At 34.8% G+C, this 25,501-nt stretch overlaps 1 protein-coding gene across 2 annotated transcripts; it reads left to right on the top strand.

Moving 5' to 3' along the window:
• Positions 1–715: 715 nt before the first annotated feature.
• Positions 716–23,694, top strand: stmn2a (stathmin 2a). Of its 2 annotated transcripts, NM_001005923.2 has the most exon segments (6): positions 716–886; positions 5,662–5,757; positions 14,470–14,645; positions 17,421–17,612; positions 22,161–22,524; positions 22,553–23,694. In NM_001005923.2, coding segments are annotated over 5 exon segments (543 nt in total). In that variant the 5' UTR covers positions 716–867; the 3' UTR covers positions 22,221–22,524; positions 22,553–23,694.
• Positions 23,695–25,501: the final 1,807 nt, after the last annotated feature.

The raw sequence follows: 25,501 nt of genomic DNA, 5'->3' as shown, positions 1-25,501 counted from the left end.
GTTATAGTATTCATTGAAGAGGTGTGGATTTAGATGGAAATTTGCAGGGAGGGTCGTGGGCATTCAGTACCATGAGGCTAATGTTTTCAATATAATTTCAAGATCTCTTATTGCACCTTTTTTTCTGAATTTTGCTAAAGCTATATTTGATTTATTGGTAAAACTAAAACTTAATTGATAAAAGGGTTCTTGGAATATAAAAAAGTTATAAAAAACACTCTTACAGTCTTACATTTCTTTACGTAAAATGTTTTAATGCTCTCAAATCCCAATTAAATTTATTTTACCTTTTGTTCACTTATTAACCATTGCTTAATTTCACAGCTTAGCATTTAATCATACTATACTTGTAGAAAATTAATAAAACAGATAATGACCTCATAGTAGGCTATTTATTTATACATGTAGTTTGATCTTTTTAAGATTGTGATCAGCGTTTTTGAATTATGTACATCCATAATGTATCTTTTAAAAAGAGAGAAATAAGCTTTATTTTGCAGGCTACCTCATTTGTAGACAATTCAATGTGCGGTTACTATTATAATGCAATATCATCATAGATGCCCTTTAAGAGCCCACACATGAGGTGGATTGCGATAGGTGTCCAGCAGCTCGCGCTCGATTAGATGCAGGCCAGATTTTTTCCTCCTTCCAAACACACACACACGTCAGTGAAGTGAAGTGCTGCCGGTGGCCAATCTGCTGTTGCGCGGACTGGATCATAAGTCAGCCGCTCCCATTCCTCACATCCCTCCGCGCTCCTCATTGTGCTCTGCTGACTCAGTGCCTTAAGCATCATCCGCTCTCAAGCCAGTGGCACAAACCACGACCGTTGTGGAAATTATTACGGATTCAAGAAACGACACCATGGCCAAGACAGCTATCGGTAGGTGCTACTTATTTCTAGTCATCTTATTTCATTGTTGCGTTTGTAAATACGCGAGTCTCTGGAAAGCTCCACGTACGCCACAACAGACTCTGATGGGCATAGACTATATGATATATAATGTTATATCAACATGCGCATTATAGCACGTACAGTATAGTTAAATTTTTCCATATTTTTCGTGTAAGCAAATGCGCTCGTGTAGCCTACGTACGTTCACATTATCGACGGGATTCTAAAAGGTGCATTTCTCAATAATATCCATCACGTAAGTAGACATAATTCGCATTAAGTATTCGAATAAACTGCCCAAATGTATATATCAAGATAGTGGCATGTATGTAAGATTATTGTCGATGGCGCACCTGCTCCTGCTGCCTCACATCATAATGCAGAAAGACCGCACCCAAGAAGCACCGGTCAGACAATATAGCCATAAAAATCCCACAAATACCTCCATATCCCGCATTTGCTTCAAAAACTCCGATTTATCCAGCCATAATGTGGAACGCTTATAAAATTCAAGCCGCTTTTTTTTGGTTATGTTGTCATCATTCTTGTTTAATAGATAGTGTGGGGGATAATTGGTGACAGATTTTCATTCATACTCCATTTTGCTGTTAATTACCTTTTTTGTGCATTAGGAAGCTAAATCATATTGCTGGTTTGGCACATACAGTATAGCACACACAGGCCTAACCAATTCATGCATTGCAGATGCATTGCTTTAATACAACAATAATAAAACATTAGCATAACTCTGCCTTTGAGTTTTTTTCAATTATATAAAATAAACACATTACCACATTTCTGCTGTGAAATATGTTGTGGATGCAGACCCATGAGCATATGGCATGATTATACAGAATGTTATTTTTTTATTATTGCTTTTTCAGGCTCCAATAGCAAAATTACTGAACCATAAAAGTCACCCTACTCAATCAATCAGATTTCTGTCAGAATTTACTGTTCTGTGAGTCTCCTGACTGGTGGGCCTGGTTGTTGATATTGATAAGAAAAGATTGTGAGTTGCTGGAGGCCGAGTGGATGCAGACTGGGAGAGCGGCCAGCCCTGCAGCAGCAGGATGCTGCACATGGTGGTCTTTGCAGTGTTGAGAGAAACTATATGTGGACACCAGTGTGTTGTCCAGAAAGGACATTGCACCTGCCTCTGGCCTGCAAATTGAAAGTATCGGATTTGTGTGTCATCCTAGACTCTAATAAGTTATTGGTGACTTTGATATTTACATAATTTTTCTCCATTTGTTTAGTGCGTTCTAGTCTACTCTGTGCAGTGTTCTGACTGTAATTCTCCAGCTAATGGGCTGTAGGATGTGCTTGTAATCTGTAAAACGCTACGGAGGGCAGGAAATGGCAAGTGTCATTAGTGAACCTCCTGCATTTTTCATGAGTCTGCAAGCTCCATTTGTCTAAATGCAGACAAGGCTCTCCAGATATGTAAGGTTTTTTAAAGGGTAATATTTTCTATGGATTTACTTTGTTGAATTCCAATTGGTTTTATTGGTCTCGTATGTGTTATGCGTTCATTTTCCCAGTGAAGAACACAACTTTATTTCTTTTTGAGTGTGTATTTTACATTAAATAATTTTCTACTTTAAAAAATTAATTCAAAGTTTGCGACATGTCAAGGGTGGATAAATGATTTTAGCTGGGTTAACTAGCCCTCTATTGAGCAAAAAAAGTCTAAAGAACTCAAAATCTGATTTAGATGGACCGTTTACCCAAAAGTTAAAATTTACTAACAATTTGTTCACCCTCAAGTTGTTTTAAGTTAGATGTGTTGAACACAAAATATATTTTTGCACAACATTGATAACCAAACCATTGGCAGTAACTACTGACTTCCATAGTAAATAAAAAAGAAAACGTAGACTCTTTTGTAAGTTTGACATGTACTGGAATTTTCTGAGTGAAAATTGTTTTAGATTAGAGCCCCAGTTGTTTGTGCTCAAGTAATGATGGTGTTGAAAAATGTATTACATTTTTATGCACTTTAGTCAATTTTTCAAAAGTCGGTTTATGTAGAGTTTATAAACATTTGGTTTTAGTGATACCGGTGGCCATTAAGTGAACTGCAACCTAAGAGCTATGTTAGACTATAGTTTCAGATTATTCTTTTTTGGATGTTGAGTTGACGTTACGCTGCAGAATAGTAGATTTAGGATTATCATGGATGTCCTTTTAGGTTTATTATGCATTTGCTTCATATTTCGTAGAACTGAAAAAGACTCCCAAACCACTCGAAAAGTCACATCTTTTTTGTTTAAACAAGTCCTTCACATTAAATTTAAGAATTTGGTCTTTCATAGACATCCGGAGGTAGGGGAAGATCTTTTTTAGTTTTTTTGTTTTGAGCTGTTCCTCAAAGTTTAAGTGCAGTGTTTGTACATACTGTATAGCCATATGTTTTGATCATGTTCATTAATTTCACCAATCTCGGCCATATTAAAGAAAGAAAAATAAATTAGTTTTACAGAATTATATCTTAAGGTCTGTATGAATTAACAATATGCAATGTTTATTTTGCTAGTGCATATTGTTTTTAATTAATCCGTAAGTTAATCAACACACAATATTTTTTTGTTATACTTCAATCAAATTCTGTCCATTTTCTTCTGCATTTGGGGTGGTGGTGCTTCACTGTTGACATCAGTTTGACAGCTTCAGCCACAATATTAATAACCACGCCCCTCTTACCATTAGTTTGCTGCAAGGAAATGACGTTTAAAAAGAAAGCCCCACCCTACACTCAATATTCAGTTTCAGTTGGAAGTACATCAACATACTGAGATAAAAGTCTCAGCAACTTCAACGTAATCCTGTCTTACAAAATTGTGTCCTATCTCTAGTCAGGAAATCTTCAATTATGCCAACAGTCCACTTTTAGGTTTGTTATCAAGCAACCAACACTGTTCAAGCTGCTAATTAACTAACCTTAACAAAATGAATAAACAAAATGGGCGAAAAAAGGACACAAGTCATTGTTCACTTGCACTATAACAGGTAATGCTACTTGCAGTTTTGTACTAACTGTAATATTATGTTGTGTGGCAGTCTGTAATTACTTAGTGTTTTGCCATCAAAATTTAAAACATCTTCAGGGTCCTCAAAGAGTCTTTCTGCCATTAAACCTTCTAAATTTTTTCATCAAATAAAGTAATGAAATTTAAGCAGTTTTTTTCTGTTAGCATAGAATTATATATATATATATATATATATATATATATATATATATATATATATATATATATATATATATATATATATATATATATATATATATATATATATATATTTTTTTTTTTTTTTTAATAGAAATGTCCTAACTGAATTACTAAATTTACCATAGTTACCAAACTGATAGGATAAGATTTGAAAGTTAGAATCTTTCTTTAATATGCCCCCTGGAGCAATGTACAAAGGAGATTAAAGGACATCTTCAGTTATACTATACTATATACTATACTATACTATACTATACTATACTATACTATACTATAGTGAAAAAGTTCATTGGTTTTAGTATCGTAGGTCTGGTGCATAATATTTTAACACTTAATCCAGAGGAATTAACTCTTGCTCAGAAACTACATTTCTATGCTCATGGATATATACAGTCAAGCCCAAAATTATTCACACCCCTGCCGAATTTTGTTTTAAAGTTACTTTTTTCAACCAACAACTTTTTGTTTTTCACTGGAAGTGACCCAGACTTCTACCAAAAGATAATAAGATTATGTACAAGAGGCATCTGTTCTCAAGAGAGAAATTCACAGATTTTATTTACATTTGAACAAACACTTTTAAGTCAGAATTTTCCAGGGGTGTGAATAATTTCAGGCTTGACTTTATATTACTTACTAAATTAAAGATGAGCCATATAATACGTATGGTAATCATAACAACTACCAGTTTTCTAATAATGTGTATCCGTTTCCATGTAAAAACCGCTTCCAATTAAGACCTTAAAAGCTGTTTTCAATGTACACTGTTAAAAATAAAGGCTTCAAAAGCAAGTTTTTCTGCTATGCCAAAGAATATCCATTGTTAGGTCACTAAAATCCTTTGAAAGAACAGAACCATTTTGACTTTGAAAGCACTACATTCAGTTACTCAAAGTACTGCAAGATGTTTGTTGTAACTTGTAACCAGAAGTTACCGAGAGTTTTATTTCAGTATGTTCATGTACTTCCAACTGAAACGAAATAGTTAAGTAGAGGACAGGGTATTTCTTTGTGCATCATTCCCTTGTAGCAAACTTACCAGTAAGAGTTGCATGGTTATAAATATTGTGGCTGAAGCCATCAAAGTGTCATCAACAGAGAAGAAACACCACTACAAGCGCTGAAGCAAATGGTCAGACATTGATGGAAGATTACCAAAACAAACAATTTTTTTTCAGTGGATAAACGTACATGTTTAAATTTTTCATCTAAAGAATAACAATGTCCGCTAGCAAAATAAACACTGTTGTTTTTGATTTCACGTGGACTATTTAAACCCACTTTTTTTCATTGCATCTAATTTGACTGCTTAATGACAATCACTTGCTTGGAAAAGAGCTAATGTTGAAGCACCATAGAGACAGACACTCATGTATGAGGGGTAGAAAGTGAAGCGCAGGGAATGTTATAACCTCTGAAGAGCTGTGGAGACTGGCCAATATTCTCTGGCCTGTAAACTTCAGCATTTGTGCTGGAGTAGTGGAAGTGTGTTCGCTGTATGACTAACTGGGGGCCAATTATGTGTTTCAGCATACAAGGAGAAGATGAAGGAGCTGTCCATGCTCTCGCTTATTTGCTCCTGCTTCAGCCCACAGACACGCAACAACATTGTCTGTGAGTTTGAAGGTAAGTGGGAGAACAATGGAGTATTCTTGCTAATATATCTCGAATGAAATGCTGTGTTGTAACTCTAGGAAATATAATGTAGTGTATATATATATATATATATATATATATATATATATATATATATATATATATATATTCAGAATATATAAGATTATAATCAACATTTAATATACAGTTGAAGTCAGAATTATTAGCCCTCCTGAATTATTAGCCCCTCTGTATACTTTTGTTTCTATTATCTGTTTAACAGAGAGATTTTTGCAACACATTACTAAACATAATAGTTTTGATAACTCATTTTTAATACCTACAGATATTATGATTTATTTTTTCTTTGCCATGATGACAGTAAATATTTTTTACTAGATATTTTTTCAAGATCCTAATATATTCAGCTTAAAGTGTTATTTAACGGTTTTAAGAGTTTAGCTTAATAAGGCAAGTTAGGGTAATTAGGCAAGTCATTGTATAATGATGTTTTGTTCTGGAGACTATCGAAAAAATTACTTAAGTGAGGTTATAATATTGACCTTAAAATGTTTTTTTAAAAAAAATAATAAAAACTGCTTTTATTTAGACAAATAAGTCTTTTTCTAGAAGAAAAAAATATTATGAGACATGCTGTAAAAATTTCTGTGACATCATTTGGGAAATTTTTGAAAAAGAATAAATAAATTCACAGAAGGGCTAATAATTTTGAATTCAACTGTACAGTAAATGTTGATTAGAATCTTGATTAATTATGGTCTTTATTATGTTTCAGTTCAGTGAATCGTAAATTAATAGTGGAAGCCCATTTCAGCCACAAATTATGCTTTGGTGTATCACAATTATGACAAAAAGTTATAATTACAAGAAAAAATGTCTAATTTCTTAAATTTATATGAGGTAATTATTCGTAATTATGACATCATAATTATCCCATCAGTGATTTGTATGGTTAAAATGTGACTCCATTGTTAAACATCATTATCTTGTTTATATTTATAGATATTTGTCTATTATATTTAATGTTGGCTATTACATTTTTACTATTACCAAAAGATTATTATTTACTAATTAATCATAAAAAATGTAAAATTACATAATAACGTTTACTATTTCTTACAACGAAATTGAATTGGTTTACTCAAGTTTGACTAAAATGAAAAACAGCCTTTTAACTTTGTAAAATACATGATAATTAACTAGATATTTAAACATTTTAATAACAAAAAACATTCTCTGCAAAAAAATGCATAAATAAAATAAAATTTTTCAGAACATGGCCTTCATATTTTTCACACCATATACAGTTTAAGTTTATTTTCTTTTTTAAATATTTCCCAAATGGTGTTAAACAGAGCAAGGACACTTTCACAGTATGTCTGATTTTTTTTTTCTTCTAAAGAATATTTTTTCGGCTAGAATACAAGCAGTTTTACATTTTTTAAAAGCCATTTTAAGGTCAAAATGATTAGCCCCTTTAAGCTGTTTTTTCCCAATAGTCTACAGAACAAACCATCTTTATACAATAACTTGCCTAATTACCTTAACTTGCCTAGTTAACCTAATTAACCCAGTTAAACCTTTAAATGTCACTTTAAGGGGCGCATGCGCGGAAAGCATGGAGTAGTCGATTTTTTTTGAGCTGCTCTCTAATAACATTGATTTTCGAATATAACTCCATCTTTCGTGTCTTTATTCTATTTAATAACTATCAGTCATATCTTGGATTTACTCTTAATAGTTCGAAGTAAGATTTCAATTATTTTCGTAACTTTTTGGGTGTTTTACCGACTTTTCTTGATTCATCGCGTGCTCGATCATGGCGTCTAGAAAGTCTTCAAAAACCGTGACTGCTGTCAGGGATGATATCGCCGCGTGTGACACTCTATCTCAGGCAAATGTGAGTGTTATACTGGCGGCAATAAACTCGCAAGGTGACGATCTGAAGAAATTAATTGACGAGAAGATGACCGCTTTGAGTGGTCGGCTGGATACACTGGATACGGCGATGGCTAATTTGCAGTCGGAACAAACTGGCTTTAATCTAAAATTAGTGGATGTGGAAGAAGCACTGAATGAGGTGGACCGACGCGTCGGAGAAACTGAAAAAAAGTGCCAGGAACTGCAAGCTGAGAACAAATCATTATGGACTAAGCTGAATGACTTGGAAGGCCGATCTCGAAGGCTCAACTTAAAATTCGTTGGAATATCTGAAGGGGAGGAACAGGGCAGCACTTCGCGGTTCATCTCGGACGTGATCACTGAACTATTTGGCAACGAACATTTTCCAAAGCCCGTCAAAATCGATCGGGCACACCGTGCCCTTCTACCAAAGCCATCTGCGGGTCAAAGACCCCGCACAATTATTGCAAGACTTCATCATGATAGGGACAAAGATTTAATTCTTCGCCTCAGCAGGGAGAATTTCCCGCTGAAGTACAAGGGCAGCCAGATATATATTTTTCCTGACTACAGTCCCGAGGTCACTGCGCAGCGCCGTGCTTTTGGTCCGATCACGCGAGCTTTACGCGCAGCTGGCATGAAATGGTCGCTGCGCTTTCCAGCAAAATTGATGTTGACTCATAATGGAAAGTCGATGTCATTCACATCTCCTGAAGAGGCAAAAAAATTTGTGGATGTACTTCCTAATGTTTCGATCTGATCCCTGGTCAGGAAGTTCTATGACCATCACGCCTGAATGTTTAGACTAAGACTGATAGTTTTTTTTTCTTCTGATGGACCAATGACTATGACACGCGAGGTAGAGGACTAATAACATTATTTGCAGAGAGTGGACCCTCTCGAGTTTTTTTTTCTTTCTTCTCTTTCTCCCTTACTGAAGGTTACTATTTTCATTTTTAAGTTTTTTTGTGTGGCTGCTTTTTCTTTTATCAGTCCTAGGTAAGATTTGTACTCTTTGCTTTGTCCTCTTGCTGGCTCCGTGAAGATGGGGGGGAAATGCTGTTCTGCACTGGGGTTTGGGATGGGGTTGGGGCTGTTACCACATTTTTTTTTGTTGCACCAATTGTTTACGGCACTTATAAGTTTTTATGTAAATAAGCTGGACGGGTTTTATGATGTTTTCTTTCTGATTGTTATAATAATGATTGTTAGAAGAAACAAAATATGAATGTGAATTTTGTCAGTTGGAATGTAAGAGGAATGGGGCACCCGATAAAACGTGGCAAAGTGTTTGCACATTTAAAGTCTTTATCAGCTGATATAATTTTTCTTCAAGAGACTCATATTAGAGCTAATGAACAGTTAAGACTGCGGGCAAATTGGATCTCTCAAGTATACCAAGCAACATTTTCTTCCAAGGCAAGAGGTGTGGCTATTCTTTTCAAAAAGTCGATTCCATTTCGTTCTCATTCAGTAATATCAGATCCAGGGGGCAGATATGTTATTGTATCGGGCTGTATTAATAATGTTCCAATCACATGTGTTAATGTGTATGGCCCTAACATTGATGACCCGGCTTTTTTTAGGAAATTATTTGGACTCCTTCCAGATACCAATGCTACTAACGTAGTAATCGCGGGAGATTTTAATTGTTATTTAGATTCTTATCTTGACCGCTCTTCAGCTCGTGTTCCTTCTCCTATCCAGTCTGTTGGGGTTCTAAATAGTCTTATTAAGTCCATGAATTTTGTGGATGTATGGAGATTACTGAATCCTACTGGTCGGGAGTATTCATTTTTTTCTCAAGTTCACAAATCTTACTCTCGTATAGATTATTTTATTATTGACTCCAAAATTATAAAAGACGTTGTTCAATCTAAATACCATAACATTCTAATTTCGGATCATAGCCCCGTCTCACTAGGTTTAAGTTTGTCTTTACCAAAGAACCAATATTGTTGGCGTTTTAACCCTATCTTGCTAATGGATAAAAAGTTTACCTCATTTCTTTCAAATCAGCTGAGTCAATTTTTAGAGACCAACGATAAAGGAGACGTATCTGACTCATGTTTGTGGGAAACCTGTAAAGTTGTTTTGAGAGGACATATTATTGCTTTTGAATCTGCACATAAAAAGGAAAAACGCAAACGACTATTTGAGATTGAAAATATCCTTCCTTCCTTGGAAAAAGCTTTTCAAGAATCCAAAGCTCAATCAGACCTTAATGAAATTTTAAAATTGAAATACGAATATAATTCAATTCTGAGTGATCAGGTCTCTAATGTACTATTGAAGCTTAAGCAGAAACATTTTGAACTCAGTGACAAAGCAGATACTTTTCTTGCTCGTCAGCTTAAAGGGGTGCAGGCCAGTCGTGCTATTCATCAAATTAGAGCTCAAAATGGTGATTTGGTAACGCATCCTAAAGAAATCAATGACTGCTTTACAGAATTTTATGAGCATCTTTATTCTTCAACCAGTCCAGTAATGGGTGACTTGGGACATAGCTTTCTCAATAAAGTGAACTTTCCAAAGCTTAGTGATAGTGCTAAAAAGGAATTAGAACAACCTTTCGATCTTAGTGAAGTGCTGGGAGCAATTAATTCCCTTCCCAGTGGAAAAGCCACAGGTCCAGATGGGTATGGAATTGAATTTTATAAAGCAAATGCATCTACATTGGCTCCTCTCTTGCTTCGTATGTTAAATCACTCAATTGAGCTAAATAAGTTTCCTGACTCTTTATATGAAGCGTTTGTGTGTCTTTTGAAGAAAAAAGACAGAGATGATACTGAGCCAGCTAATTACAGACCAATTAGTCTTCTTAACAGTGATCAAAAGGTTATCGCAAAAATTTTGGCTACTCGATTAAACAAACATGTGGATTCATTAATTCATTCCGACCAAACTGGCTTTATTTTGGGAAGGTTCTCCTTTTGTAACTCACGCCGCCTATTAAACATTTTATACAACAATCAGTCAAAAAAATCTAAGGCAGCAATCCTCTCCCTGGACGCAGAGAAAGCCTTTGACCGAATTGAATGGAGTTATATGTTTTCTGTTCTAGAGAGATTCGGCTTTGGTGAAAATTTTATCAGGTTAATTAAAATGCTTTACTTGGCTCCTAAGTCTGCAATTCTCACAAATTCTGATCGATCTGCATTTTTCCAGCTACAGCGGGGAACACGACAGGGGTGTTGTTTAAGTCCGCTGCTGTTTGATCTGGCCCTAGAACCCTTGGCTATATACTTACGTACCCATTCTGAGATTCGAGGTATGCCCTGTGGAAAATTCGAGGTTAAACTATCTTTGTATGCTGATGATTTAATATTATTTTTAAATGACCCATCCACCGCTTTTCCACATTTAATGGAAACACTTAATATTTTTGGTTCCTTCTCTGGTTATTCAGTTAATTGGGGAAAAAGTATGTTTTTGCCTCTGGGAGATGGCTTGGACTCTGGATTTTTGAAATCTCTGCCTGTTAAAATTGTAGATAATCATTTCACCTACTTGGGATTAATTATCCCCAAACATTTTAAGGATATTTATAGATTAAATTTTCTAGCGGCTATTAACAAATTAAAATTATCTATCGAGAAGTGGAGGATTCTTCCATTATCATTAATAGGCCGAATTAATGCCATCAAGATGGTTATTTTGCCTCGTTTTCTTTATCTTTTTCAGAATTTACCCATATTTCTCCCAAAATCCTTTTTTAAATTGTTAGATTCTGTGATTTTTCCTTTCATTTGGGGATATAGGGCACACAGAATTTCAAAACCCCACTTGCAAAAGTCTAGGGAAGTGGGAGGGCTAGCAATGCCCACATTCCGTCAATACTATTGGGCAGCTAACATGAGGGCTATGATGTTTTGGCATGAGTGTGATCAAGTTGCTTCTGATCAGTCAGATATATGTCCTAAGTGGTTACAGTTTGAGGCTTGTTCAGTTGGCAACAGTTCTTTGGCTGCAATTTTGTGGTCGAAAGCTCTATCATTGAAAAAAGTTCAATGTAAGAATATTATTGTTCTTAATTCTATTAAAATTTTAAATCAAGTGAAAATGGCATTAAAGATCGAGCATCCCTCTGTTTATTTACCTATCTGCAAAATATCATGATTTTGTGCCTGGACAACTTGATAAGATCTTCACTTTTTGGAGTAACAAAGGACTGCGTTCAGTAAAGGATTTTTATGTAGATAACAAACTGGCCACATTTGAATACTTATATAAAACTTTTGGACTCTCACAATCACACTTTTTTCGTTATTTACAGGTGCGTCATTTTATCAAACACAACTTTCCACAGTGCGAGGAAGTCTCTCTTGACCATGATTTGTACAAGCTTTTGAGGCAGTGCCCAATGGAGAAACATTTAGTGACCAAATTTATAGATCTGTTTTCTTCTCACGTCTCGGTCTCTACTGCACATCTGAAAGATTCTTGGGAGAGGGAATTAGGAATTGACATTTCATCCTCTACCTGGGAGGAGGGATTGAGTCGTATTCATTCTTGTTCTATAAATGTAAGGCTACAGCTCATTCAATTTAAAGTGATGCATAGATTGCACTATACAAAAGCCAAACTTAATAAGCTGTATCCTTCTGTCTCTCCTCTGTGTGATAAATGCAAAGGCGCAGTCGGGACCTATGGTCATATATTTTGGTCCTGTCCAGAAGTATCTGAATTTTGGAAAAGTATCTTCGGACTTTACTCCCAGGCTTTTGAAATGGACATAAAAATTGATGTAGAAATAGCATTGTTTGGATGGTCAGACCAGGCTCTAACTTGGCCTAAACATCAACAACTCTCCTTTATGTTTGGCATGGTGTTGGCCAAGAGAGTGATTCTGATGGAGTGGAAATCCACAACACCTCCAAATTTTTTTAAATGGTTAGCTGAAATGGTTTCTGCCCTCAAGTTGGAAAGGATACGCTTCTCTAGATTTGGCAAACAAAAGTTGTATGACAAAACATGGGGCCCCTTCCTCAGATGTATAGGTTATTAATGTTTCTGTAATATTTTTTTTTTCTGGTAATTTTTTTTTCTTCTCTCCACTTCCTTTTTACATGTTATTCTATTCTGTCTCTTATTCCATCAGTCTGGCTAAAATTTCTTTATTGTTTTGTGATGGTGCTGTAAAATTGCTGTTATGTTTGCTTGTGTTTTGGTGCATGTTCTAGTTAGTATAAGGTAATAACACTGAGACAAGTTTGTCAACATATATATATGATGTACATTATTTGGTGTTATGTTCTTACAAAAACTTCTATAAATAAAGTATAAAAAAAAAAATGTCACTTTAAGCTGTATAGAAGTGTCTTGAAATATATCTAGTCAAATATTATGTACTGTCATCATGGCAAAGATAAAAGAAATTGTTTAGTACAAATAATTTGAAATGAGTTCTTAAAACTTGTGTTGAAATGTGTTGAAAAAAAATCTTATATCAATTAAACAGAAATTAGGGGGGGAAATTGACAGGGTGGCTAATAATTCTGACTTAAACTGTATTTCCATTGACTAAATTCTTTTTTTTTCATTGTTTTAAGCATTTGTCTGACAAATGTAAAATACTAATAGTATTATTCTAAAAAGTATATTTGTATAACATAAAAGAAAAAATAAATATATTTATTCAGAACTGTAAAGTATGTTTTCAGGATTTAAGGCAAGTGCGCATACAGTTTTAAGGCTGCACAATACATTGTTTTAGCATCGATATTGCATTGCGTGCATCCACAATAGTCACATCGCAAGATATGCAATGTAAAGTCAGAGTTATTTTGACCTGGAGCTACTGAACACATGTGATTTGTAGAGTCTCTGCTGAGTTTACCCATAAAAGAGTGAAAATGTATCATTTAAATTTGTTTTTAATGCCTGTGACTCAGCATTTCAAGAGAATTTAAAACATTAGGACCCCAAAAATGATGACAAAACAACAATAGTAACAAAGATGAATTGCATTTAATTATTTATACAGAATTTTGTATACGATATATGGAAAAATATATATATATTTTTTTTTTACTTAGAATTTTTGTCGTTTCTACATTTCAAACTGAAAGTAAGATTACATTACTTACCCAATTGGCAGATAATTTTGATTGTTTTCAGAAAAAAAAACTCTTAATTTTGACTTATTTTGACTTTAATTTGACTTGCTCTTTTTGATATTGTTTTAGGTTTTTTAAACGAGACGTCTATACCTGAATACTGCCAGACACCTCAGAAAAACGTCAAATAGAGTTATTCAAACCTTCTGTATTCATATTGCAATATTTATCGCAGGAAAATAAAATATAGCAAAATCAGGTTTGACCAATATCGTGCAGCCCTAGTTTAAGTAACTAAAATGAAATGACCTAAAAATGAAGAGTAATCCTTTCCTTTTTTCCAATGATTAAGTTTAATTACAAAAACTTTGATAACACTTTAAATTGATGGTGCATTTGAGTATTAGTAGATTATATGTTGATATTGCTCCTTCAACAGATATTTAACCGATGATTAGAAACTTTTAGAAAGTACATGTCAACTTACACCAACCCCAACATCAACCTAACAGTCTACTTATAATAATGAGAGTAAGTTGGCATGAAGATGCATCATAACTTGAAATCAATAAACGGACCATCAAAATAAAGTGTGACCTAAACTTTCATTTTAATAATAGTTTTAAAAAGATTTAATTACAAAGACTAGTTACTAATAACACCCGATACGTATTACATTATAGATATTTACCTAACATGCATTCACTGAATCACTTTCACTTTTACTAAGCAGTGTCACTGACTAATCATTGTCTTGCAGATATGGAAGTAAAACCCATAAATAAAAGGGCCTCAGGTCAGGCCTTTGAGGTGATCTTGAAGCCCCCTTCACCGGTGTCAGACGCGGCCCACAGCATCACCTCTCCTCCAAAGAAGAGGGACATGTCACTGGATGACATCCAGAAGAAGCTGGAGGCGGCTGAGGACCGCAGGAGGGTTAGTGCAAACACAGACAAATGTACATTTAAAGAGATAGTTTGTGCAAAAAAATAACCTTTTTTTCACAATTTACTCTCAATCAAGGGGTTTTAGGTTTTTATTTCTTATGTTGAGCATAAAACAAGGTATTCTGAATAATTTTGGGGGAAAAGACAGCCACATTGAGAACAAAAATATCATAAACGTGGCTGTTTTTATGATATTATGGCTTTTTTTACCCAACATTTTTCAGAATATCTTTTTTGTTCAAAAGGAGAAAGAAACAGGTTTAAAGGCAAATGATGACAGAATATTTAGATTTTTGGGTGAACTACACATTTAATAAGTGAATCAATAGCCCTGTTTCCATCAAAAGATGTAAATTAAACTTATGTGTGTTATGTATTATGGCATAAACATTTAGAATGGCCAAAACAACATTTCAATTATCGTGCAATGTGGTCTGTCTGCAAATTCGTCCATTATGGTGTTTTATTATGCCCATTTTTGTTATTACGTGATCTGTTAAAACAACATGCTTTTTTTGATGTGCATGCTATGTATTCAGCAATTGTGTTTATGCACATTTTTCTTATCTAATAAAAAGTTTATTCTACTTAGTTGCATGCGAACAATGCATATATAACATTTTTCCATCAGGGATTTTTTTATTGCTGGGCACAGATTAATTTCTGTTTATCGCTGGGGTCTCCACAGTGGAAAGAACCGCCAACTTATCCAGCATTCATCTGTACCACATGTCTTTTCACTTGTGGGGGAAACAGGAGCATCCTGCGAACACGGGGAGAACATGCAAACTCCACACAGAAATACCAACTGACTCAGCAGAGGCTCGAACCAGCGACCTTCTTGCTGTGAGGCGACAGTACTACCTACTGTGCCACTGCGTCACCATTATTATCTATATTGTCATTATTATTATTATTAATATTAATGGTAATAGTAATAAAAACAAAAATGACTAGTAAAAATTTCATTTGAAACTACATATAATAAGTAATAAATAAATATTTAATAAATAAGTATTTAACAATTACTTAATTTAATGAAAACATTAAAAAAAATGTCACCTTGACGAACAGAATAATTCTGCAATCAACTGACGCCCAACTTTTAACCGGTAGTGTATGTGTGTTACATATATTTATTATGTAAATACATAGAAACAAAATTATACAAAACAGTTTTGTTACATATATATTTCAATTTATATATAATTTGTATCATATGCACATTTTCTGTCTATATATAAATACATGTTCTCAAGTATATGCATGCATGTGTGTATTTATATATATTTAATAAATACACAATACATACCACTTATATTATGTCAAAACAAACTTTTATTTTGAAAGCGATTAATTTTTGCCCAACACAAATTGTTGTATGCAATATTGGATGGAAACGTGGCTATTCTGTATATTTACATGAATGTCATAATGTAATTATTTATTTTATTTTGAAAAAGACAACTTTGCTTTAGTGGTTTATGAGTTGCTTTTGGAATATGCTTTTATTCTTCTTGTTTTACATGTTATACATTTGCAGTTAATGGCACCATGTTAATGGCAGTTAATGGCACACATCAACATAGCTTAACATGGTGTGTTATTACATAGCGTTGGTGTTTCATTTTTTTAATTCATAAAGTCTTCGTATATAAAATCTTGCTCAAAAGAACCTCCTTTTTCCTTTCCTTTGTTTGCCTTCAAATTGTTGACCACTGCCTTTTGCTTATATTTTTAGAAAATGTGTCCTACGCAATACAGTTGAAGTCATAATTATTAGCCCCCCCTTTGAGTTTTTATTTTTAATATTTCCCAAATTATGTTTAACAGAGCCAGGAAATTTTCACAGTATGTTTGATAATATTTTTTCTTCAGGAGAAAGTCTTATTTGTTTTATTTCGGCTTGAATAAAAGCAGTTTTTATTTTTTAAAAGCCATTTTAAAGTCAAAATTATTAGCCCCTTTAAGCTATATATTTTTTCAATAGTCTACAGAACAAACCATCGTTATACAGTAACTTGCCTAATTACCCAAACCTTCCTAGTTAACCTAATTAACCCAGTTAAACCTTTAAATGTCAATTTAAGCTGTATAGAAGTGTGTTAAAAAATATCTAGTCAAATATTATTTACTGTCACCATGGCAAAGACAAAATAAATCAGTTATTATAGATGAGTTATTAAAACTATTATGTTTAGAAATGTGATGGAAAAAGTCTTCTCTCCGTTAAACAGAATTTGTGGAAAAAAATAAACAAGGGGGGAAATAATTCTGACTTCAACTGTATGTCTAAACTGCACTGCCAAAATGCCACAAATAGAAAGAAATAGAACATTTCCTTTTTATTCACTCACAGTCAAGTGGTTTTGAACTTATATTAAATTCTTTCTTCTGTTGAACACAAAACAAAACATTCTAAAGAGTTTTGAGGAAAAACAGCTATTGACATTCACAGTAGAAACTACTTTGGAAATCTTTTTTTGTTTTTAGCATTCTTTATATGGTTCTTTGTGTTCGACAGAAGAAACTCAAACAGAAGTTTTTACATTCAACTATGAATTGAGCTGGATAACGTTAATTAATAATCTTTGTTGACATGATAGATTCTTAATCTTGTGTGTCTTGAGTGTTGTCTTAATCTTGTTTATATCAGAATATTGTCCAAGTAAAACGTACCCTTTTACCTCTCTGCAAATGTATGCACTTCTATGCTTTAACAGTTGGAGGCTCATGTGTATATTGACATATATGTCCATAACAGTCCCAGGAAGCTCAGGTGCTCAAAGCTCTGGCTGAGAAACGTGAGCATGAGAGGGATGTGCTGCTCAAAGCCATGGAGGAGAACAGCAATTTCAGCAAGATGGCGGAAGAAAAGCTCATTCTGAAGATGGAGCAGAACAAGGAAAACCGTGAGGCCCACCTGGCAGCCATGATAGATCGCCTGCATGAGAAGGTGAGAAAAACACTTTGAGGTAAAACAAGGTAAAAATTCAAATAACTGGCCACTTTATTAGGTACACCTAGGTAGTCGTGATATGGGACTCCATTTGTCTTCATGACATTAGCTATGTTTTTTATACAAAGATGCAAATTAACTTTTGTGCAAAACTGGAATATCATATAAAACATTTGCAAGTAAAGCACTATTTCCATCCAGTGCAGTGTTTCTCAACCACATTCCTTGAAGAGCACCAGCTCTGCTAATTTTCTCCTTAACCAAACTCTAACTTTAACCAAACACACCTGATTCAGATCATCAGCTCATTAGCATAGACTGAATGGCCTTTAATGGGTGTGGCTGACAGACGAGACATTCAAAACATGCAGTGGGGATGATCCGCAAGGAACATGGTTGAGTAACACTAATCTAGTGTGTCAAAGATAACTACAGTGCATCCTGAAAGTATTCATAGCGCTTCACTTTTTCATGTTACAGCCTTATTCCAAAAGGGATTATATTAATTTATTTCCTCAAAATTCTACACACAATAACCTATAATGACAATGTCAACAAAATATTTTTTGAAATTGTTGCAAATTTATTAAAAATAAAAAACCTGACAAATCACATGTACATAAGTATTCACAGCCTTTGCAGTGACACTCTAAATTGAGCTCGGGTACATTCTGTTTCCACTGATCATTCTTGAGATGTTTCAGCAGCTTAAGTGGCGTTCACTTTTGGTAAATTCAGTTGATTGGACATGATTTAAAAAGGCATACACCTGTTCATATAAGTTTCCAGGGTTGACAGTGCTTGTCAAACCAAGCATGAAGACAAAGAAATTGTCTGTAGAACTCCACAACAGGATTGTCTCAAGGCACAAGGCTGGGGGAAGGTTACTGAAAAATTTCTGCTGCTCTGAAAGCACAGTGGCCTCCATCATCCTTAAGTGGAAGATGTTTTGAACCACCAGGACTTCCTAGAGCTGGTCGGCCATCTAAGCTGAGTGATCAGTGAATAAGGTGCTTAGTCTGGGAGGTGATCAATAACTCAATGGTCACTCTGTCTAAGTTCCAGTGTTCTTCTATGGAGAGAGGCAAACCTTACAGTACGACAACCATCTGTGCAGCAATCCACCAATCAGGCCTGTATGGTAGAGTGGCCAGACTGAATAAGCCACTCCTCACCTGGGATTTGCCAGAAGGCATCTAAAGGTCTCTCAGATCATAAGAAACATAATTCTCTTGTCTGATGAGACTAAAATTGAACTCTTCGGAGTGAATGCCTGGCGTTACGTTTGGAGAAAACCAGGCACCGCTCATCACTCATCAACAGGCTAATAACATCCCTACAGTGAAGCATGGTGGTGACAGCATCATGCTTTGGGGATGTTTTTCAGCAGCAGGAAATGGATACAAGGCTGTAACATAAACAAAATGTGGAAAAAGTGAAGCGCTATGAATACTTTCCGCATGCACTGTACATTGTCACTTTCTGATAAACTGGTGTTGAATATCAAAAAGAAAAAAGGATTTTGCTGTGATTGTAAAAGCCAAAGTGAGCATTTATTCTAATACCAAACCAATTTCTCCTAGTGGCAGTAGTATTAGAGGTTTAGTTCACCCCTTAAATAAAAAATGATGTTATTGATTACTCAGCCTCACATCGTTCCATACCCTTTAGACCTTTGTTCATTTTTGGAACACAATTTAATATATTTTAGAAGAAATCTGAATTCTCTCTGATGCTCCAAAGGCAGTAAGAGTTGTGAACAGGGCTTGACTTTAACACCCGCTAAATGCAGGTAGATTTTAGCAGTAGTGGCTTAGAAAGCCACTCCCACTAACCACTTTTCCGGTTGAAAATAATTTTTAAATTGTAGTTTATTGAAAAGCAGCACAACTGACAAAATAACTTTGCACAAGCAAAAGCAAGCAGGTGAATACCGAATGAGAGGATGATCACGCACACAGTGAGACACAGGCTTTCTTCGCTCACTGACAAGGGCTGTAGTATTGCATGCATGACTAATGTGATGCACACGAGAGTTTATAAAGCTTGCACACTTCCGTTTCCTTGTGCGAAGTAAACGTGCCTGCAAACGCAACTTGTGCGATCAGTTCTCTTTCAAAAATAGACTGGAAAAAAATGCTCATGCACTCACAGTCCTGCTTATTCGATTTTTACCATTCTTTAAAGAGATTATTATCTTGCCTAATGTTAACTGTGTGCACCTGATCATACTTTCATTATCGCACATGGTATGTTTTTCACCTGCTTTCTTTTGCTTACAGTTTTTTTGGTAATGGTTTAGTTATCATCCTTTACAACAAAATTGCTTTGATAGGAAATCTTCCCATTTATGTATAGTTAACAGACTACTGTACATAGTTTTAGAAACATGACAAAAGTTATTTTTAAAATGTATTTTTTTTTTTTTTTTGCAGAAATGTTTATAAATTATAGCTAAGAAAACATTTGTTTATTTATTTTTGGTGGTGCCAGAGAAAAAATATTAAATCCCTAATGTTGAGTCCTGAAAAGTCATGTGAAATAAGAACTAATTGCAATGCAACACAGTGAAGCCACAACCCATTTGCTAATGCTCATTGAGCAAGCTATACACAACTCACAATAAAGTAAAAGGAATGAGGAGGTGGCTGCTGATCAAAAAAAAGTTAATGTCAAGTTTAATGTCAAGCTCTAAAAAGATCTTAAAAATTACTCTGATGTACTGCTGACTATAATGTTAAGTCTTTTAAACAGTTGTTTTACTGCTCAAAAGTGCTCACGAGGCTTCGTAAGATTACAGTTGGACCACTGAATTTACACAAAATGTCAGGATGTCCAAATATTTTAATCTGTGTTTTGAAGATGAACGGCAGTCTCTGGGAATTTGAATGACATGAGGGTGGGTTTTTAATAGCAGATTTTTTTCTGTAATTAATTTGTTCCAGTGTGCGTGTCTGCTTCTTTTACGTTACATCAGATAAACAGCAGTAAGTGATAGAGACAGAGACAGATGAAGCTGAAATTCAGCTCATTAGTCAAAAATACCATGTACGTTTTTTTGATGTATTTGTGGTGGAGTTTATACAAGCCTTTCTGAAATGATGAGTCTCACAAATGCCGTTTGTGGTACACACACACACACACACACACACACACACACACACACACACACACACATATGTGCATTTACTGACACCACACAGCCCTGGTGATTATAGCATAGTGGTTAAGAATAACATAGTGATTTTACTGTCTTTATTACAAACAGGCTCTGTTTTAAAAACATTTAAAACTTTTAAAAATTACAGAGAGTTGTAACATGTTTTAATCCCAGTTTCTTTGCAAACACACAGTTTTGTCCAAACAGCTTACAATAGTGGATTTTAATCATAGGTGGCCTTTAACATAAATGAAAACAAAAGCAAGATTTAATAGTAATTTGTGTATAAAGAGATACATTTTATAAAGTTGTATACTGATCTCCAAGTCCATCAATGGCAGTTCGATCTCTGTGTTAATGAGTCTCGTCACAAACTCCATCAAGTTGCTTCCTTTGGATCCCTTCGCAATTCCCTAGATACGAACGTTATTGCAACTCGAACAAGCTTCTAAGTCAGTTAACTTCGTTTGGAACTCTCTTGGACTCTCTTATTCCGAAATCAGGAAATCAAAAATCATGGGACTTCAATGGTTCAGCTTATCATGTAAAGCTCTAAGACCACTTTTGTGTATAAAAAAAAATCTTAAAAATTACATTGATGTACTGAAGTACATTGATGTAAGTCTTTTAAACAGTTGTTTTACCGCTCAAAAGTGCTCACGAAGCTTCCTAAGATTACAGTTGGACCACTGAATTCACACGCACTGGCAGAATGTCCAAATATTTTAATCTGTGTTGTAAAGATGAACAGCAGTCTCAGGGAATTTAAATTACAAAAGGGTGAGTTATTAATAACAGAATTTATTCTTGGAAGACAAATTAATAACAGAATTTATTCTGTTCTAAGTCGGTTAACTTCCTTTGGAACTCTCGTTGACTCTCTTGTTCAGAAATCAGGAAATCAAAAAAATCATGTGACTTCAATGGTTCAACTAATCATATGAAGCTCCAAGAACACTTTTGTGCAACAAAAAAAATCGTAAAAATGACTTTGATGTACTGCTGTCGGTAATGTAAAGTAATTTAAACAGTTGTTTTACCGCTCAAAAGTGCTCACGAAGCTTCGTAAGATTACAGTTGGATCACTGAATTCACACAGAATGTCAGAATGTCCAAATATTTAAATCTGTCTTCTGAAGATGAACGGCAGCCTCGGCCTATTTAAATGACATAAGTTATTTAAAACAGAATTTTCATTATTGAGTGAACTAACCCTTTAACAACTAATTTAATTATCGTGCCTGTTTTATGCTTAATTTTATCAGTCACACAAGCTTCTTTATCAAGTATCTATTGAAAAGTGGCCAGTGAGAGTATACACATATATGTTTTTGATAAGTTAGTAATCATGAAAAATAAAAATGTTTTTGTTTTTACACTACTAGGAGCGACATGCTGCAATCGTCCGCAGGAACAAGGAGCTGAGGGAACAGATAGTAGAGTGAAGCTCTCCTCCTCCTTTTCATGCCCTTCATCAGCCGACCTCCATCCTATTCTGCTCACACACACTCACACACACAACCAGTCAAAACAACTAGTATCACAGTCCTATACTGTTTGAATGGTCTTGCTTGATTTCATAGAGTAATGGGAAGACACAAGTATTATTTTGTAAATACATCTTTTTTAAATCTATCTATCTATCTATCTATCTATCTATCTATCTATCTATCTATCTATCTATCTATCTATCTATCTATCTATCTATCTATCTATCTATCTATCTATCTATCTATCTATCTATCTATCTATCTATCTATCTATCTATCTATCTATCTATCTATCTATCTATCTATCAGATTGAATGATAAATCAGATGTATCAAATCTACAGGATGCATTGCGTTATTTCTTTTATTGGAATTCTGTTTTTGTCAGGTTCAGGCACGTCTGGTTTGATCACGTGAAAGGTTTTTCGATGTTGTAAGTAAGCTGCTCGCTTACGTTTGCGGTGTTAAATGATGTGAAGTTTGGTGTAATTGTGAAGAATGCAAAAAAAAAAAAAAGCATCAGTGCTCAGGCCCCACAGATCTACATTCTAAAAAGCAAACATACCCCAAGACTCATGAATATATAGTGCACTTAAGTTTATATACAGCATGATCGAAAGCGTAGCCACCTTTTCCTGAACAAATAGCTTGAGATATGAGTACTGATAACAATAGTGTCTCATTTGTAACCTTTTGCATTTTCGTTTCTTTGCTCAGTATCCTCTGTGAAATGAAATATCACCCTATTGAAATCTGCATGTCGACATCTGCAAACTTGCTCTTTTGTTGGCTGATGATTGGAATCGCTGCACCCTTTTTGGACCCTTCGGATAGACAGCTTGACATGGCCTGCGTTAAACTGCAAAAGAATAAAAAAAATAATCAGCCAGTTCCGACCCTGTTGCTCTTTAAATGACCCACTCATTGATTCAGGCCTTCGGCACTCAAGGCTGATGTTTGTCATCTAGCAGGAGTCCACTTCATCTTCATTAGTACAGCAGCGGTGTAGTTAAAGGAGCTGAATGTTCTGACATCTTTCTGGCTTGATAAAATAGGTAACATCTTTACCAGCTGAATGTATCCTCATAAACTCCCAACTACAGCCTTTGACGTGTGACTATTTTCTATTAGCTTAATTTGGATGAGACTGGAGTGAATGTGTGTGTGCGTGCGTGTGTGTGTCTGCCCCTGTTAGGCTGACTGAGCATTTGTGACCTTTATCTCTGGAAGTGAAGCGATGGGAAGATGCTGAATATGCACTGAATGATTATGGTTTTTAAGTTAAATTATTTTCAGATCACTGTCTTCTCTATAAATATGCTTGAAGTGTCTTCAGCTGCCAAAATTGTCTTTCCCCCCTCTCATTTCTGTGTGTGCAAAACTTTGGTGAAAATAAAGGTTTGGGGTTCTGTGAACATGGTAAAAAAAAATGATGTTTGCTTTTTATTTTATGATTATACTCGAGAAAAGGGACAGACAGGTGTATTTAGAGTTGCGTATTGTGGTTTTAAAGGCCACCTATTTTAACCCTTTTACAAGATGTAATATAAGCCTTTGATGCCTCCAGAATGTTTCTGTAAATTTCCAGCTTAAAATACCCATCAGATTATTTATTATTGCCTCCAGAATTTGCTCATTTTGGTGTCTAAATAGATTGTAGCTGTTTTTGTAGCGTGTGGCTTTAAATCCAAATGCTTCTTGGAGACACTTTGCTTTATTTTATTTTAAGACACTGTATAATACAACTTAGAATACAGTAAAAGATAACAGTTCTTTACACAATAATCACATTAGATTCACAAGATAAAGAGCAAAACCTCAATAAAATACATATAAAAATTAAGAGAAATAAAGCAATAATAAATAAATAAATAAATAATAATAAAAAAGAGATAAATATTCAAGTAGCATGAAAGATCTCATCCTATTTGCTCAAGAAAGAAGCACATTTCTTATTTCAATTAATCTAAGTGATTTAATAAAAAAATCTGTTTCACATAGGAATTCTATAAAGATTGGACTTTTTTTTTTTTAAGGAACCTCTGTGACAGTAAAATTTCGCAGCAGGTATAAGAAAGTTCACAGTGGCCTCTAATGACTTGTTTTGTTTTTCAAAATAACAAACAACATCCTTAAGGTGCAAATTACCACTCATATTAACCTTGGGAAAGCAATATTGTGGCTGTTTAAGCGGATTAAATAAACAGAAGAGACATCAAACGCTGGATAAAATCTTTCTAAACCGATCGCTTCATTTCTCTCTCTCAACAAACACTCTTAAAGTTTTAACTCTTCTAAAGTTCTAAACTCTTAAAGGGAAACACACTCCGTCACCTTCAGCTCAAAACTCTTAAAGAGGAAGAACAACAAGAACAAGTCGTGAATTCTGTCATGTGTATAAATGTATGCGCCACAATATGAACTTTAATCATTGACAAATATCTTCACACTCATTCTTACAAAATGTGCAAATATCAGTAACATCACAATATTTGGATAATATTATTTGCATATGTTTTATTTCAAGAGGTCACAATTATGTCGAGTTTAGACTGCATGATTTTAGCCTAGATTTTGACTCGCCGACAGGTTTTGAGAAATCGCAGACAAATGCCTGAAATCACAGACAAATCAATGCTTGTGCACGTGAGCAACAATCACACAGTGTAAACTATCAAAGATGCCATCTAAGAGAATCATCAATGAGTCGCCAATGCCTGTGAGATATTTGGCATGCTAAATATTTGGAGCTGTCTGCGATTCAAATCATGCCATGTGAATGTATTCTGATTGAAAATAACATTGGCTATTACCTACAGCCGATGAAAGAGCAGCATTCACTAGTGTGGGTATCTGCAGGCCAGCAGGAGGTTGGGGGAGAAGTTTAAAGCGCTCATTTTCAGTTTATTTGGACCCAACAAATGGAGGAAAACTATTGGAAATTTGACAGCAGCACCCGCGTCGGTTTGACGTGTCATCTGAGTAATATCACATCCGCTCGATAAAGGAAAAAAGCTGAGGAGAAACAGCTAATTCTCTTCAAACCCAGGTGAGCAAACATGTGCATTTTCTGCCCCACTAAAGGCTTCTTTCTTATTATGTAGTTAATAACAAAACATATACTATATGACCTGGCGTTGTTTCCATGTCAGTCCTCGCGTGTTTAGTTGTGAGTTGTTGGTTGTGAGTGGCAATTCTTCCTATTTTTTAAAGTCATGCAGTGTGACACCCAGTGTC

The sequence above is a fragment of the Danio rerio genome, chromosome 16, assembly GCF_052040795.2.
Source record: "Danio rerio strain M-AB ecotype USA chromosome 16, GRCz13ab, whole genome shotgun sequence".
NCBI lineage: Eukaryota > Metazoa > Chordata > Actinopteri > Cypriniformes > Danionidae > Danio > Danio rerio.
The sequence above is the reverse complement of the archived record's forward strand: the minus strand, read 5'-3'. Positions and strand labels throughout refer to the sequence as shown.